Source organism: Nicotiana tabacum, chromosome 13, assembly GCF_000715075.1.
Source record: "Nicotiana tabacum cultivar K326 chromosome 13, ASM71507v2, whole genome shotgun sequence".
In the NCBI taxonomy this organism is placed as follows: domain Eukaryota; kingdom Viridiplantae; phylum Streptophyta; class Magnoliopsida; order Solanales; family Solanaceae; genus Nicotiana; species Nicotiana tabacum.
In genome coordinates this window covers 101627502-101644383 of record NC_134092.1, presented here as the reverse complement: position 1 = coordinate 101644383, position 16882 = coordinate 101627502, and the positions used below count along the sequence as shown (strand labels likewise).

The window sequence follows — 16882 nt, the reverse complement described above, 5'->3', positions numbered from 1 at the left end:
TTTCTCCAATACTGCCCCGCATACCCGATGATAACATAGAACACTTCAAGTCCCTTTCATAACCCACTGCAATAACTCAATCCTTAACCATACACCAGACCTAAAATTCTTAGGCACTGCACTTAAATTCTTAAACCTACTAGAATTGTTGTTGAGAGTCACACACTCTGACCTGGTCCCGAATATAATCAAACTACAATGCTCTGTTAGTACATGAACACTCCCAAAGAAGCAGCCGGATGAATTCTTTTCCTTGTACATCACATCTACAAGAAGCATAAACTCTGAGTCTTCCCTAAAACCTGCACATGAATCGATAAGGCCAAATATAGCATACATTCATCAAGTTCTTTGCTTGAATTACCCCTGATGTTCTCTTTTCTTAGTCATAATGATCCACCAATGCACCGATAACCAGAAACTGCACAAGCAGATAACCACGCAATCTAATCGTAGACGGTAGGCTCCCCCACTTAGCTTTAAGCTACCATCACATAATGTAGAATTCACAAAGATTCCTCCTTCTCAATCACCATGATCTCGCACCGTTAACCCACAAAATTTCTCAAAATCTCTTGTTAAACTTTTCGTGAACATTCTGAATTATTAGCCACAATCATGTACTTTGTCGAGTAGTAAGTAGAACTCTTCGTAGAGAACTTCCTCAAAATCACGCAACTGCTAACCTACCCACAGGAGGTAGCTCACCTGTGGATATTTCCATACCGACATCTTCCAACGACGCTGCATTGCGTACAACCACCACGAAATCAATAAACCCTCTGGAGCCCGTGCTAGTCCACTAGCTGTAAGAGTCTGTTCATTCCCCATTGACATCAACTGAAAGTTCGACAATACGTTCCAAATTCGAAGTCATATTGCATCCAAAATGATAATCAAGTTTTCACACCCCTCTTCATTTCAGGCAAATTCCTCTTTGCCATATTCAATCTTCCTCAGTGCAGTAGCCTCCATCCCAAATAAAATTCGTAGACCTAGTCACTCTCCATCATGATTCCCAAATCGCTCTAAACTTTTCTCAAGGCTTGTGATTATCCTACCACATAATCCATATGCTACTCTGCCACTCCCACTTCGATTAAACTATCTCCTTTAAGCGACTTCTTGACCTCTACTTTTCATACTCGTCCTGCTAGCAATTCAATCACCGCGAGACACCTCCCAACATGTCCCTCCTCATCCTTCTCTACCCAAATATTGCCTCAAATCAAAATCCATCTCTTTAGCACTTGAACTAATAAATTGCTACCAACTCTAAGCCTCCTCAAAGATCATCCTTCTCAAGCCATCTGCATTCAAAACATCGACTCGATTCTGAAACCGCTACACTCCGCCATATCTTACAACTTCTTCTTAGACACTATTTCACCTCACCCTGCCCCAAAGGCGAACCAAAGAAGACTATAACCCCGACGAACCTTAATGCATTCAAACAAGGATGATGATACCACATCACAGGCGAGAATTTCCACTAAGTTCGAAAATATCAAGTCTCGCTACCCCATCAACCAAAGCCTGAACATCCATAGTCCGATTGCCTTTCCTCCGCCGGAATTAAATGCCGAACCTTTAAACCATGCACTGAAAAATCCTCCTTTCGAGTCATTCACTGCCTCGACATATGAACAAGCACCCTACCATTACCAACACTATGCAATAACAACGTATGAACATCATAATAATCTGTGCATACCCTTAAAACCATAGAAAATACAAATACTGAGCTGAAATGACAGAACACCCTTCCGCAAGACGACGATAATGTCATGCCCCCACCTCGTGGAGTGTGACCGGCGCTTAACCGAGATACCCCGGTCAAGGAAGCCTTTACAATACCTTCTACCCAACTCGCCCATGAATAAAGAGAAGAATACATTTCATTAATTAGACAGTAAGAGGTCATGTGAATAACAACAGTTCATTTCCATTAGTTTCGTCATTAACAAGTCTCCAAGACAGTACATTGTACAATCATAGTTAAAGTGGAACAGGTGATACGATTACAACATTTTTAGTTTAACCTTCCCAAAAACAAATATAACCCGCACTATGTCTACAGAGCCTCTAACAGGAACAAAAGAGTGTTATGACAGTGCCGGCAACAAGGCCCCGGCTATACCTCAGAATGCTATATATAAAGGATAAGAGATACAGGACCCCAAAATGAAGTGGGGTTCATCAAGTCAGCTGAGGAGAGGGTGTGCTGCTATCACTGGTCAATACCACCTGTTATGGAACCACCTTCATCCATTAAAGATGCAGCGCCCCCGGCAAAATAGACGTTAGTACATATGGAATAGTACTAATATGTAAAACTAAACACCCTCTCAATAGAACGAGTAACAATAAATGGAGAATAAAACATGAAATCAATAAGAGACTCAAACAGTATCAAGGTGTCAAGTTAGGGGAAAGGCAAATTTCCAGTAAGTTTTAGTAATCTAAGTTGGGAGATCTTTAGCACCGATACACCACCATGTTTTAGCACGGAGTCCGATCTCAGCCCAACCGGCTAAGCCGTATCACCACAATGTCGTGTGGGTCGACATCACATCACATCTCGCTAGCAATAATCTCATCCCATTTAAGGGGAAACATATCAACACACCAATCTCATCCCATATAAGGAGAAACAATCACATCACATTAGCACGGGGATTTACCCGTCAATCACTCCTACACCGGCACGTGTAGTTTCGGGGTTAGGTTGTTCCGACCTACCCTTCCTTGGTGGATAAACGATACTCCCAAGGCATTTATTATTAAAAGGATTTACCACTCATTTCGTAATCTTTTCATATCATTCATTTTATTGGCATCAATGGCCATGACGCAATATCATTCTTGGCACGATGGCCGCACATCATATTTCATGTTCTCTTCTTTCACTTTCAAATATCATCATGGATAATCAACAACAAGGACTTTCTAATTAAGACTTTAAACACATATTTGAACAATTTAGGGTCTTAGGCACATGTAATTTCTTACACAATTGACATGATAGCTTTCATTAGAATCACGCTTTTAAATCATAACGTAATAACACACACATCCCACACTTAAACCACATTCTCAACAGTGACTCAACATAACAAGAATATTTTGAATATATATTGAATGAATATTTAATTTGACACAAGGATTATTTGGAATAATCAATTTATAATGAGCATCACGGACTTACAAGGATATTGTAGGGTTCAATTCTAATAGAAGAGTTTAGCCAATATACCTTGCTTTGAGCTTTCCTTAATTCACTTCACAGTTTCGGAATGCTAGCAACTTTGATCTATTTAGAGGTATAGCAAAATTAAACACACATTAGGAAGGAGTTCATAGTTCCAGCTCATTTGAGTATTTTATCAAACACTAGGTGTGCATTAAGGTTTCAAGGTTCTCCTATGGTGGATTTTTTCATCCCACTACCCAAAGTTTACCCAAATGAGCTCAACAATCTTCCCACTACCCTTGATGGTACATGCATGTAAAATAAACAACTCCCACACCCAAGAATTACTTGGCTTATTACCTATTTTCAGTAAAATCATGAAATTGAGGGCTAGGGAGTAGAACCTTACCTCTAGGATGAAGACCTAGTTAATTTTCTTGTGAATTCTTCAACTTGGAGCAAGAGTTAATGATCAATAAGCTTAGGAACTTCCTCTCTCACTCTATGGTAATCCCACTCTCTAGAAATATCAGATTTTTGCTTCAAAAGTGAATCTTTGCCTCAATATATCGAAATAGGGTCGGGCTAAAAATTAGAAAAAATAAAGCCCCGGTGCATATCTGCGGTCGCATATGCGATCGCATAATGCTTCTGCAGTTCGCAAAATGGACAACATAATGGCCCTCCGGAACTGGGCACCCCTGCCTCACTCTGCGACCGGTCTGCGGTCCGGAAAACTTTTCTCCGAAATTTTTTTGTGGTGGATCTGCGAGGGGTTATGCGGTCCGCAAAATAATTATGCGGCCGCATAATAAAATGCATAATGGTCCAACAATTTTGCCCAAATTTCTACCTCGGTCTACGGCATATATGCGGTCCGCATATCAGTTCTGCGACCGCAGAATGGACCGCAGAAATGCCCTGTATTCCCAAAAAAAATTCAACTCCTCAACGCATTGTTCAATCCAAAAAGTCTGAAACACATAAGCCTACTTCGGTACCACAAAACCCCGGGTTTTAGGTAATCTTTTACGGGGCCTTACACATAATAGTCTGCCCGAATACGCAGGGAGGAACATCTTACACCACGTCTGCAGTACCACTACAACTCCTCGATGCCCACTTGATAACAAACGCTCCACATCGCATAAGATTGAGTAGGAAGGAAATAGAGGCATAAACTCCCATGGAAACAAACTGCATGAAAAGGAATCAAGAATGGAAGTGATCCTAACAGCCATGAAGCCTCTCGAAGATAAGTACAGAAGTTTCTGTACCGATCCGCGAGACGCTACTAGACTCGATCATGACTCATGATACCCAAGTGAACCTAGAGCTCTAATACCAAGCTGTCATGACCCAAAATCTGCTACAGGTCTTGATGGCGCTTAACACCGCAGTCAGACAAGCCAACAATGATTAATTAACTTAGTTACTCATTTTATTATTTTCGAAATCATGAATCCCCTTTAAAAAATAGAGTAAAACCTGGTACTCGTAGAAAAAACCCTTGATTTTATTTTTCAATCTCCATATAAAATATAAATTACAATGTGAAATGGTAATAATTACGCGAACTACAATAATGAACATCCAGTAGGAACCCCCAAAATTCGGTGTTACAAATGAATGAATATCTACCAATAAATATAATAATATACAATATCTGTCTGGAATACAAGTTAGACAGGAGAGTGTGAATAACTCTAACGGAGACTATGTATGCTGCGGATCGTAACATGGAATGCAGCTCACCATAAAGTCACCGCAATAGTCGCGCCTTTGCGCCCAAAAAGACCACTAGGAATATATATATATATATATATATATATATATATATATATATATATACACCTACACAAAAAGTGTAGCAAGTGTAGCATGAGTACGTAAATCAACGTGTACCAAGTAAGTATCTAGCCTAACCCCGGAGAAGTAGTGACGGGAGGTCGACATCGATACTTACTAGTGGTCCAATAAATTAAGTACTACCGAAAGTAAACAAGTATGAGGCATGGTAAAAATATTGTAAACAAAGTTAAGCACGTGGTACGATCCTCCTCTGAACAGTAAACGCAAGCCCTCAATTATCGGTAACCTCCTCAACCGGAGTATATGTGGAAAATGGTCCCCACCAGATAGATCGTCATAACTCAAATCCGGAAAACTCACGGATACGATGGCTTTTTGCCAAATATTATGCACGATGCTGCCTGAGGCGAGCGACCCGATCCCATAAGAGTATTTATAGAAATGCCGAGGCGTACGGCCTGATCCCATAATAATATGTGCACTATCGAGGGTAGAATGGCATGAACCATAGATGCATCTATTATACTGCCGAGGCGAACAGCCCGCTCCCATTAAAATATGAAGCTTTAACGGGTCCTTGACCCCACTCACGAAGATACATGTGAGTTATGAAATGTAAAAAAGCTTTTTAATGAAAACGTACAACGTGCGAGAAATTCATAAGGGAAGCACAAATTATTACGTGGATTATCAAGTAGCTCGTCACATCTCTACAATAACGAGTCTATCGCCCTATGCAAGTCTAGTCTCGGGTCATAACGCGGAATAAAGGAATTAAACGGGCAAAGATAATCCAAATAGTACAATTATAGCATGGCGTGAACCTAAGTCTACCCAGACATAATCAGGAATTCTAGCATACGTACGAACACCTGTCACCTCCTACGTGTGTAGCTCCCACAATATGTAGCACATAAGAATATAACACCTACAGGGTAAATTCCCCCTCACAGGGTTATACAGGAGACTTACCTCGCTCTGAAGTTTCATAACAGGCTCCAATGCCTCTCTACTCTTCAATTCAAAGTCGAACGATCCGAAACTAGTCAAACAATGTGCAAATCAATCAAAATATACTCCAATGCTTATAATTAATCAATTTATAATAATTGCCAACTCTGCTCGAAAAGTTAATGCAATCAACCCTCGGGCCCACGTGCTCGGATTCCGAAAATTCTTGAAGATTCACATTATACGTAAAGTTACGAACTCAAATATATGATTTATCCCAAATTTCACGTCCAATTTAGTGGTAAAAATTTGAAAATATCAAATTCTAGATTTTTCTACCAAAATCTCAAATTTCTACTAATTTTATGTTTAAATCCATATATTTAACTCACAATATGCAGGAATTACTTACCTTGACATGGATGATGAAATTCTTCCCTCCAAGAGCTCTAAAAATCGTCCAACCAAATGAAAATGTGAGAAAAATGGGCTAAGTCTTTGGATTAAAAGCACCTCACTGCCCAGCGACCTTCACACCTGCGGTCAACTAACCGCTTCTGCGGCTCCGCACCTGCAGAAATTCCATCCCAGGTGCGGCTCCAGCTCAAGTCAGCATCCCTCGCTTCTACGCCCCAAGTAATGCTTCTGCGGACCACAAGCGCTTCTACGCTCACGCACTTGCGTGACCAACTCCGCTCCTGCGGCCCAGGCCTTCTTAGCCAACCTCTGTTTCTGCATCTCTTCTCCGCATCTGTGACTTTGCAGGTGCGGAATTTTGCTCGCACCCGCGCCCTCAGACCTCCTCCATGAAAATCGCACCTGTGATGACCCCTACGCATCTGCGTTATCGCACTTGCGGCCACCCCTTCCGCAGGTACAATTACATCAGTGTTAAGCGATGGCGAAATATAGATTGAGACTTTGGTAGACGATAGACTTTATATTCAAATTTGATCTCTCACTTTGGAGAAAAAAACAAAAGAATTCTTGGGTTTAAACAATAAGACGTCTTTCTCCACCTAGCGAAAAATAGAGTGAAATTGTATCTTCAAGAATATATATACGCAAGTTATATTGACATTTTGCTTTGTTTGAACCATTTGATAGTTCATGAACTTAAAAACTTAGTTATAAATTTGTCTTTGCTGCAATGGGAGTTAATGACAATGCAATTGAATCCTGAAACTTAAAATCTCCTTCGTCGTTGAATATAATGGTTGAGAACCACCTTATATTAATTTATTTTTCAAATAAAAAAGTGACATTTTGAACTGAGAGATTTCTTTTTTCTTTTTAAAAATTTATTCTTTTCTTCTTGGGGGAAGGCCGGTAACTTCAGACAAAAGGAGAAGCAAAAGAAAACAAGATTTCCCTCTTTTTTTGCAGTTTGCTCAAAGAACTTCCTTAAAAACATGAAAATTGGAAAAAAGATTTTTACAGGTAGTTCCATGAAGTCAAAAAGGATGATCATTTGACATCTAGCGAAAAAATGTTGAAGACCACCCTCTCATCTCCCCCCTTCCAAATTAAGCTCTTCTAAGATGGAAAATTGTCCATAATTTGGCCACAAAATACCGCAGATGATGCTCCATTTTGATGATCACACAAATTTTCATTCTTGATCTCTTCATTGCCTCTCACTATTATTGCATTTTTATTGTTGTTGTTGTCGTCGTGAATATACTTTTGATCCCCAACTGCAATTGAAGAATGGGATGACACACCATTTGGTGTTAGTGGAAGATCATTAAAATGAAATCCACCAAGAGGAGGCACAATATTAGGGCCAACCAAGGGAAGACTCATTGGCAAAGACAATGGCAATGGGAATTCAGGCATCTGCAAAGGAGCAAACGAACACGAATTCGATACTTGTGTAGGGCTCAAAAGGAAAGAACCATAGGAGTGTAAATTAGTTGGGAATTTCAGGTCATATATAGGTGAAGTAGCTCCAAATCTTAAGTCAAGAAAACTTGGCCTTACATAGTCAAAGGGCTTTCTATTGAATTGGAAGTTACAATCTTGAACTTGCATTCCTAAATTGGAAACTTTATGGGTTTTTGAAGTAGAAGTTAAAGCTTGGTTTCCAGAAATAGCACAATTTGTCTTGTTTGTTGAAGGCACTTCATGGTTATGTTTTCCTTCATATGTTGTAATGACTGATATTAGATTATCTGGAGCCCTTTCCACATGCTTTCTTACTGGGCATCCTGCACTTGTGCATTTGTAATAGCTCCTATACAAGAAAAAATATGAGTTTAAGTTTTATGATAATAGTGTAATACTAAATTCTTATAATAAATATTAATTGATAACCTTATAAAAATGGTAACCGGCTTGCTATTAATGACTGAAACTATTAAAAAAGTTTCTTAAAATACTAAAAAGAATTATTGTTTAAGCAAGACGGACTCAAATTAATGTTTTCTTCGAGGGACTAAAACTAAGCATAACTATGTTTGTCCAAAAATAGATACCTGGGATTTGGATTTCCCTTAACAACTTTTTGGCCATATTTTCTCCAACGATAGCCATCATCAAGAATATCGATCTCGCTCTCTATCTGGACAACTACTCTTGGTTCTCTTGTTGTCCTCGACGATAAACTCGTTTCAACTGAGTAAAATTCTCTCCTCCTACGGCCAATCAACAAGTTATCTATTATAACTGATTAAAATACACTGATATTATAAAAAATTATTATATATAAATTCGATCCATCCCGAAATGAAAGAAAAGATAAAGATACCTTCTTTTATGGTCAAATGCATAATCATCAACATCATCACCAAGTGAAGTGCTCCCTTCAGTAGCTCTATCTTCGTCTTCATCGTCACGACTAGCAAGTGTAGAAGAAGGCTCAGGTGTAGTTCCAGCTGATTCAAACGCATTTATATTTGTCTTTTGATAATTTAACATTAATGGATCAGAAACTTTTGTCAAAACAGATGCAGAGGAAGTTCTGTCCAGACCTGAAGGAGCTCTAACATCCTTATTTCTTTCGAATTGCACACTTCTCCAACTATTTGATCCACCAATATTTCCTTCACTCATTTCTGACGTTTCTCCCAAACCATAGACAGTTGAACTCATTGTTGCACGTCGAGGAGGTTGAGATTTATGATGATTATGTGCACCTTTGTACACGATTTCTGTTATCTGTCCATCTGGAGAACGTTCAACTTTTTTCTTAACGGGGCAATTTTGTTGAGTACATTTGTAATAACTCCTTGGAAATTCACTCCCTTTTACATGTTTCTGCCCATATTTTCTCCAAGTGTATCCATCATCTGAACCGTTACAAGTAATTTTATAACTGGTCACTGCACTTCTTTGCTCAAATTGGTTTGCTCTTCTGGCGCAATTTCCTGATTCATGAATATTTGTTAAGCCAATGCAGCTCATGTTTTGTTGAACATTTGTTTCACCAGCTATATCTAGGCTGCACTTCTTTAACGCAGTCGCTTTTGGAGATTCCACTGGGAATTCAAAATGATCTCTTGCTATCTGCATTTGGAGGAAATATTATATATATTGAAGTTTGAGAAATGAAATAGCATGATTATTATTAAATCAATCAAAATACTCCATGCAACACTATAATCAGCGGCGGATCTAGGATTTGAAGTTAATGGGTGCTCGATTGCCTTTAGCGTATATCTAACACTAGTCACAAAATCATAGTCGATGTATATTTCGGAGTAATTCGGTCTAGTTAATTCAAAAAAATCCTTTAAAATGGAATGGCAATACGAAATTAGTGATGTTGTTGCTCAAAACTGGAATCGAACCCGTGCCCTTGTAGAGTAAAAATGACATCGGAACCAAAGCACATAGTGCTCATTCACGTCAATGGGTGCTGATGTATTCTTTATGTTATTTTGTAAGGAATTTCTACATAATTATTAGACTTTCAACTGAAGTTGGTGGGTGCTTAAGCACCCATAGTGATACACGTGGATCCGCCCCTGACTATAATCAGTAAAAGAGTGATCCAATTTGTAATTATGGCCAATATTTTGGTTAATGGAGTTCATTTCACATAAGCATAAGCATCTTTGCAAAGTATAGACTTTGTTGGCAATATTCTTTAGGACCCAAAAATATTGCATTGTGTGGTGGATATTATTTGCACAAGTTGTATCTCTTTTTTTTACACCTAAGAGGCCAAGATTTTTTTTTTGCCTATAAAAGGGAAGGCCATTAGTTCATTTTAGACACACCAACAAGACTTGAGTCTTCATTTCTTGTTTCTTCCTTTCTTCCTTTATTAAGAGTATTTTTTTATGAGAGTTAGTGTTGGAAAGCACTTGTATGAACCCTTTCTTTGGAGTGATCTTGTGAGGTTATTACTTTAGGGTATTTGGGATTAATTAGAGTATTTACTCTAATTTTGTACTCTTATTGGTATAGTAAAATTGCTCCTCTCCGCTTGTGGACGTAGGTCATACTTTGACCGAACCACGTTAAATTTGTGTCTTCTTTATATGCTTTAAAAGCCGTTGTTATCAAATTTTATTATCTTTGTTATTGTCATTATAACATTGTTTGGCTAAATTTCGCACTACCCGAGTTTCCGATCCTAACAAATTGGTATCTGAGCCGGATCTAACCGGGTTAGTTTTAATAGCCAAAATGACTCTAACAAAGACCTATGTTGAAAAATTTGACCGAAGTGCAAATTTCGAAATGTGGCAATTAAAGATGAAAGCTATCCTAATTCAGGATGGCTTAGACTTGGCGTTACAAGGAAAGGAGAAGAAGCCAGATAAAATGACGGATGAGGAGTTTGTCGTCATAGACAAAAGGGCAAAAGGAGGTATCATTTTAAATCTCTTAAATGAGATTTTACGTGAAGTTTCTGTAGAAACCAAAGCCAAAGGCATGTGGGTAAAATTGAAAACCTTATATATGAAGAGGACGGTGGAAAATAGACTTTACCTGAAGCTAAAGCTTTATACAATTCGTATGGTTGAAGGTACCTCTATTCTCTCTCATCTTGACACCTTTGATTCCATTCTTATGGATTTGAGTAATATAGATGCTGAAATTAAAGATGAGGATCAAGCCGTGTTACTGCTTTGTTCTCTACCCCATCTTTTAAGCACATAAGAGATATTATGCTTTATGCAAAGGATAATATCTCTTATAAGGATATTAAATCTATCTTAAAATTAAAAGAACAGATAGATAGTGATATTACTGGGGAAGCTAGTGGAACTCAAGTGGAAGTTGACTTATTTGTTAGGGGTAAATCCGACTCCATATCCAAATACAATAATTTAGAGTGTCGCTATTGTCATAAGAAAGGTCACATTATCTCTGAATGCTATAAGCTGAAAAATAAAGAAAAGCATAAGGAAAGGAAAAATGAGCACAAAAATACTGACACTGCCGAAGCAAGTGTAGCTGCTGATGAGACTGAGGGAACTGTTTTTTTAGCAACTAATAATAGTTTTAAATCTAACAATGAGTGAATTTTAGATTCGGGTTGTTCTTATCATATGTGTCTCAATCGAGATTTATTTACCACATATGAATCTATTGGAGGTGGAATTGTCTTGATGGGCAACAATGCTGCCTGCAAAGTTATTGAAAAAGGTACAGTCCGAATCAAAATGCACGATGGTGTGGTGAGAATTCTCACCGATAATTATGTCCAATATTTTGGCTAATGGAGTCAATCTCACATAAGCATAAGTATCTTTTCAAAGTGTAGACTTTGTTGACAATATTCTTTGAGACCCAAAAATACTGCATTGTGTGGTGGACATCATTTGCACAAGTTTTATCTCTTTTTTTACATCTAAGAGGTCAAGACTTTTTTGCCTATAAAAGGGAAGGCCATTAGTTCATTTTAGACACATCAACAAGACTTGAGTCTTCATTTCTTGTTTCTTCCTTTCTTCCTTTATTAAGAGTATTTTGTATGAGAGTTAAGTGTTGAGAAGCACTTGTGTGAACCCTTTCTTTGGAGTGATCTTGTGAGGTTATTCCCTTAAGGTATTTGGGAAGGTTATTCCCTTAGGGTATTTGGGATTAATTAGAATATTTATTCTAATTTTGTACTCTCTTTTGTACTCTTATTGATATAGTAAAATTGCTCATCTCCGCTTGTGGACGTAGGTCACACTTTGACCGAACCACGTTAAATTTGTGTCTTCTTTATATGCTTTAAAAGCCGTTGTTATCAACTTTCATTGTTTTTGTTATTGTCATTATAATATTATTTGGCTAAATTTCGTACTACCGAGTTCCCGATCCTAACACAATTTAATATAGAAAGTGATGCTAGCACATCCTAAATCTGTGTCTCATAGTGATTGCAGGTAAATTATTTAAGATAGAGGTAAATTGTTGTCTTTCGAGATGTAATCGATCTTCTCAAATCAGATAAACCAAATTTGGAACTTAATATTGCATTTTGTCATACTTATAGTATACAATATAACATAGTATTCTTAAAATACATATAAAGCCTTTAACACTAACATAGTAATATTATAAAATCTTTATTAAAAGAAAGAAAGAAATATTATTGCCTCCTTAGCTTTTTAACAGTATAAACTTTGTAAAACTTTGAATTAAATCATGCTCCTGTCTCTCCCACTGCCATCTTGGATGGATACACCCCTTCACTTAAAAGGCGATATAAGACTATCCTTTTAGATTGAATAAAGTTACCAAGCTAGTCACTTCATCTCTCTTTCTTACCGGCCCATGCAACTTTTCTTTCTCCCCTTTCTTCCATATTTTTTTCAGATAAAGACCTACTAGAGTTGCACTTTCTTAGTACATTGTCTTTCATATTATTAACTTGAATTAATCCTTATCTATATAAATAATTCAATATTGTATAAACAAAAATAAATCATAAAATCCATTATTAAAAAATCTTTGAGGCTTCAAAATTTTGAAAGCCTAACACAAAAGCTTTACTAGTCTAGCTCCCTCTTGAACCGTCCCTGAAATTACACTACCCTAATATTATTCAAATCAGATAATTTCCTCTACTCTGATGATTGAATAAGGTCCTTACTCAGCAAGGTCGCTAATTAATATATTGACCACAACTATAGAGGCAGAGCAAAGTAGGGTAGCAGCTAGCTAAATATAGTAGGATGCAAAAGAATAATATGTATTCTTTTAGTTCCTGTATATTCATCTGCTGAATAACAAAAAAAAAAAAAAAAAAGTAATCAAGAAGGCCAAGAGTATATAATTAGTAAAATTGTTTTCCAAGTATTTTTGTCAACTTCTATTAATGTAGTCAGTACAAGTATGTTGTAATTAACGCGTAAGAAAAATAATTAAAAATCTCAAAGATCAATCAATTTATTGGCAAAAATCATGTTTGTTGGAAATATAGATTGTTTGTACCTGAGTAGTCTTCATTGTGTTTTCTTGATTGATAGTGGAGAAGTGAAAGCTTCCAGTGGTTGGAGATTGTGGTGCCTATGAAGAAAATAACAAGTATATAATTAAGTTCAATTGAGAATTAAAGTGTTTAAGAAATTCTAAAGGGACTGGAGTTGCAGTTTATTACTACGTTGTTGCAACTTGCAACTCCACCATACATTTCCTGAAATCACTCAAAAAAGTTAAGATGAGAGCTACTTTTGTTAATTGCAAAACGATAATTACTATTTCCCCCCAAATTACAATTCAAGACTCAACTTTGATGATCTTTTAGCAATTTATACATAACAAATAGAAGTGGATTAATTTGCTCTCATTTGACTAATTTGCTGTTACCAAGAAAATAACCATCTTACTAATTTGACTAATGTTTATTTTTGGCTAAACAAATTGAATATATTTTCTAATAATCAGTTTCCAGCACTATTTTAATGGATCAAAGAATATTGTTTTACTGGTTCTACCGCATTTTTTCTTTAGCTAGCAAATCGTATTTGGCTAAACAGTCGCATTTTTATAAGGTCGTCTGACCTGAAAAATCTCAACTGTATGATTTGAGCATCTTGCCAAAGTGATTAGCATTTCCTTTTTTTCCAAGGCTTAATTTGTAACCTGAATTTATCCAACAAAAAATAAAGATAAATCCATCTAATTGACTTTCTCATGTTTAGAAGAGCCCAAGAGGAAGACAATATGAAGGGAAAAAAATTGTTAAGTAATTCAAGTTCTATGGATTTAATTTTCTTTTTATATTATTTTTTCCCACCAGCTTCTTAGTTTCCAAATGGAGCGTAAGAGTCGAGCTAAAAATAGTATAAACTGAAACTACTTTGTAATCTGATGTGTTACAAGCAGCTTTTACAACTGACATTAGAAGAATCTTTTCTCATTTGTCCCTAATTAGCAAATCTTGAATACACAGAAGAAACAAAAGTGTCGAACAAATTTGCATGGACTACTTGGGAGAAATATAGTAACTACAAATGATTGGACTGCTTCCATAGTATTTTTCTCAACAAGGTTATTTATTTCATTTTCATTTTACAGTTTAATAATGTATTTCACGGATATATCTTATATACTGTGACGATATAAATTTCTTTTACACTAGTAATGTTTTTAATACTCCTTTATTTTTCAAGTTACTTATTCTACTTAATACATACATAGGAGTATCTTTTAACTTATCTAATAATGTAAAAATTGTTTTACGCCTGTATGGAAGTTAAACTCTTAATTATCACAATTCAATTTTGGATTAACAAACATCACCTGACATGCACCTTTAAGCAACTATATACATCCATCACAATATCATGCAATTTCACATTGAAGATTTTCTAAAAGCTAGAAAAGACTTTTAAAGAAAATTAGAGACCATTTAAATACCAGTGAATTTGGGAGCATAACAGGAGAGTCAAGCAACGCTGCCGGAGTTAGTCCCGGAGGTATTGTCAGAAAATTTGGCCGAGCCGTTGGCGGCGACATCTCCGGCGTACTTGTAGTTGTAACCCTAAACTGGGCTATACTAATGGTAGAAGCATTGAAACCACATTTTGCTGCCCGGCGCTCCGCAATGCTACTGCGCTTATTATTATTATTGGGAAATAAACTTCCATTTTCTGCATTTCCACTTCTTTCTTCAACTTTTACAGCACTTTCATGAGTATCTAACATTGTTTCTGAGTCCAAATTTTCAACAATTTGAAAATTCCAGTCATCAATAGGCTCTCCAATATTCCTTTCCATTTTGTTTGGAAAAAGGAAACAGAAAAGTCTACTCACATGCAGGAGCTACAGTTCTAGCCTAATCCAGTAATTTGGATCCAAATTTTGTATTTGTATTAAAAAATTTACTTAATATGTAATAAATAATTTATTCAGAATCCAGAAAGCTTCTTTTATTAAAATTCAGAACACATAAACTCAAGATTCTAGTAGTGGCTCTGTTTACATGTTTATCTAAACAAACACAGTATCAATCATGACCCCGAAAACCTTAATTAGGTTTTCACTCCCCGATTGACACTGTGTTTGATTTTTAAAGAGAAGGAGAGAAAATCAAAATATTCCTTTTTAAAAAAAGAAAATTTACAAAATCAAGCCACATAAACATTGCATCACTCCAAAAGAAAAAATAACTCTAAAGGATCCTTCATGTCATCTTTCTTGTAGAATCCTATGAAAAATTTTCAAACAAAAAAATGAGAAGCTTAAAATATAGTGTATGAATATCCAAATAACTCAAACCCCACTAAATGAAATGTTTTCATTTTTTGAGAGAGAAAACATGAGGAGAGAGATGAGACTATTAAAAATATATAAGTGGCTTCTATTATTCTTGTTTGATAGTGTGAGAGAGAATGAGAGAGTGATGCAAGGAGTTTTATTAGGTTTTTTGTTTATAAAAGAGAAAGCTTTAATGAATCGTGCATGGGGCTATGGAGTTGTAGAAAGTGTTTGGCTGGCGAGGAAAATGGGAAGTCTATGGTTTGCCTGCAAAATTGAAAAAAGAGGTTTTAGAAAGTTGCGGAAGAGAAGGCCACGTCCTAGAATTTAAAGTTCATATGCATTAAAAATTTACCACGTTTTATATGATTTAATTAATCTGTTGGACAACTCCAGTAATATCCAAATGTGTAAAATAATACTTGTTTTCTCTCACCAAGCTAAGGGCCGCTCAAAAGAATTAGAGAAGTTAAAGTCAAATTTTTATGAAAGACCTTATACTTTTTATTAGAATTCACATATATGTATATAATGCAAGAAAAGTTAGTGTTGGCATTTTTTCCCGTACTTCTTGTTTATAGTATAATATTTTTAAATGACATAAACTAATATTATTACCTATATATTATTAAAAGAAAAGAAAAAAGTCATCTCCTTAAGCCAAGTGACAGTCTAGAAAAAAGGCACATGACATAAGTAGTTAATAATTAGCTATATATTTAGTTAATAATTAGTTATTGGTTATTATTTTTGAATTTAAATATCTAAAAATAATAAAAAACAAAAATTAAAAAGAATTGTGCATTCAAGTTGGAGAGTAGTTTCAAGTTTGAGCTTTTAAATTATTTTAAAATAAAAAACTAAAATTACAAAAAATTAAAAAACTGCCAATTCAAAATTTCTGTGTTTTTTTAATAATTTTTGTTTTTATTTTAAAAATAAAAAGTTTATTTCTTCAGAAAATATTATTGATAATAATAGAATAAAATATAAAATATAAAAATAAAAATATTCTATTATATTATAAAAAATGTAGCTTACAAAAATCTAAATAAAATTATATGCTAATAAAAGTTTCTATTAATAATGCAATAATACTAAATATTGGATAATATAATAAAGAAAAATACATAACAAAAAAGTTATTCGATGCCTATATAAGTCTCTTTAATTTAGTACATATTTTATTCATTAAAATTCAGATAATATTATTGAGGACAATATGATAAAATTTAAAATAAAAAAATATTTCATGAGTAATAAAACATATATCTTCTA

At 35.7% G+C, this 16882-nt stretch overlaps 1 protein-coding gene across 3 annotated transcripts; it reads right to left on the bottom strand.

The window, feature by feature from the left end:
* Positions 1-7157: 7157 nt before the first annotated feature.
* Positions 7158-15796, bottom strand: LOC107806655 (putative WRKY transcription factor 4). 3 transcript variants are annotated; one of them, XM_016630851.2, is made up of 6 exons: positions 14765-14868; positions 13907-13987; positions 13337-13411; positions 8706-9463; positions 8434-8592; positions 7158-8192 (listed from the first exon to the last, which is right to left on the bottom strand). In XM_016630851.2, the coding sequence occupies exons 2-6, from the start codon at positions 13955-13957 to the stop codon at positions 7493-7495; spliced, it is 1743 nt and encodes a 580-aa protein (XP_016486337.1). In that variant the 5' UTR covers positions 13958-13987; positions 14765-14868; the 3' UTR covers positions 7158-7492. The 3 variants fall into 3 exon arrangements, with proteins under 3 accessions (XP_016486337.1, XP_016486336.1, XP_016486338.1); XM_016630850.2 differs by lacking the exon at positions 13907-13987 and having other exon boundaries at positions 14765-15796; XM_016630852.2 differs by lacking the exon at positions 13907-13987 and having other exon boundaries at positions 14754-14847.
* Between the last annotated feature and the right edge of the window lie 1086 nt (positions 15797-16882).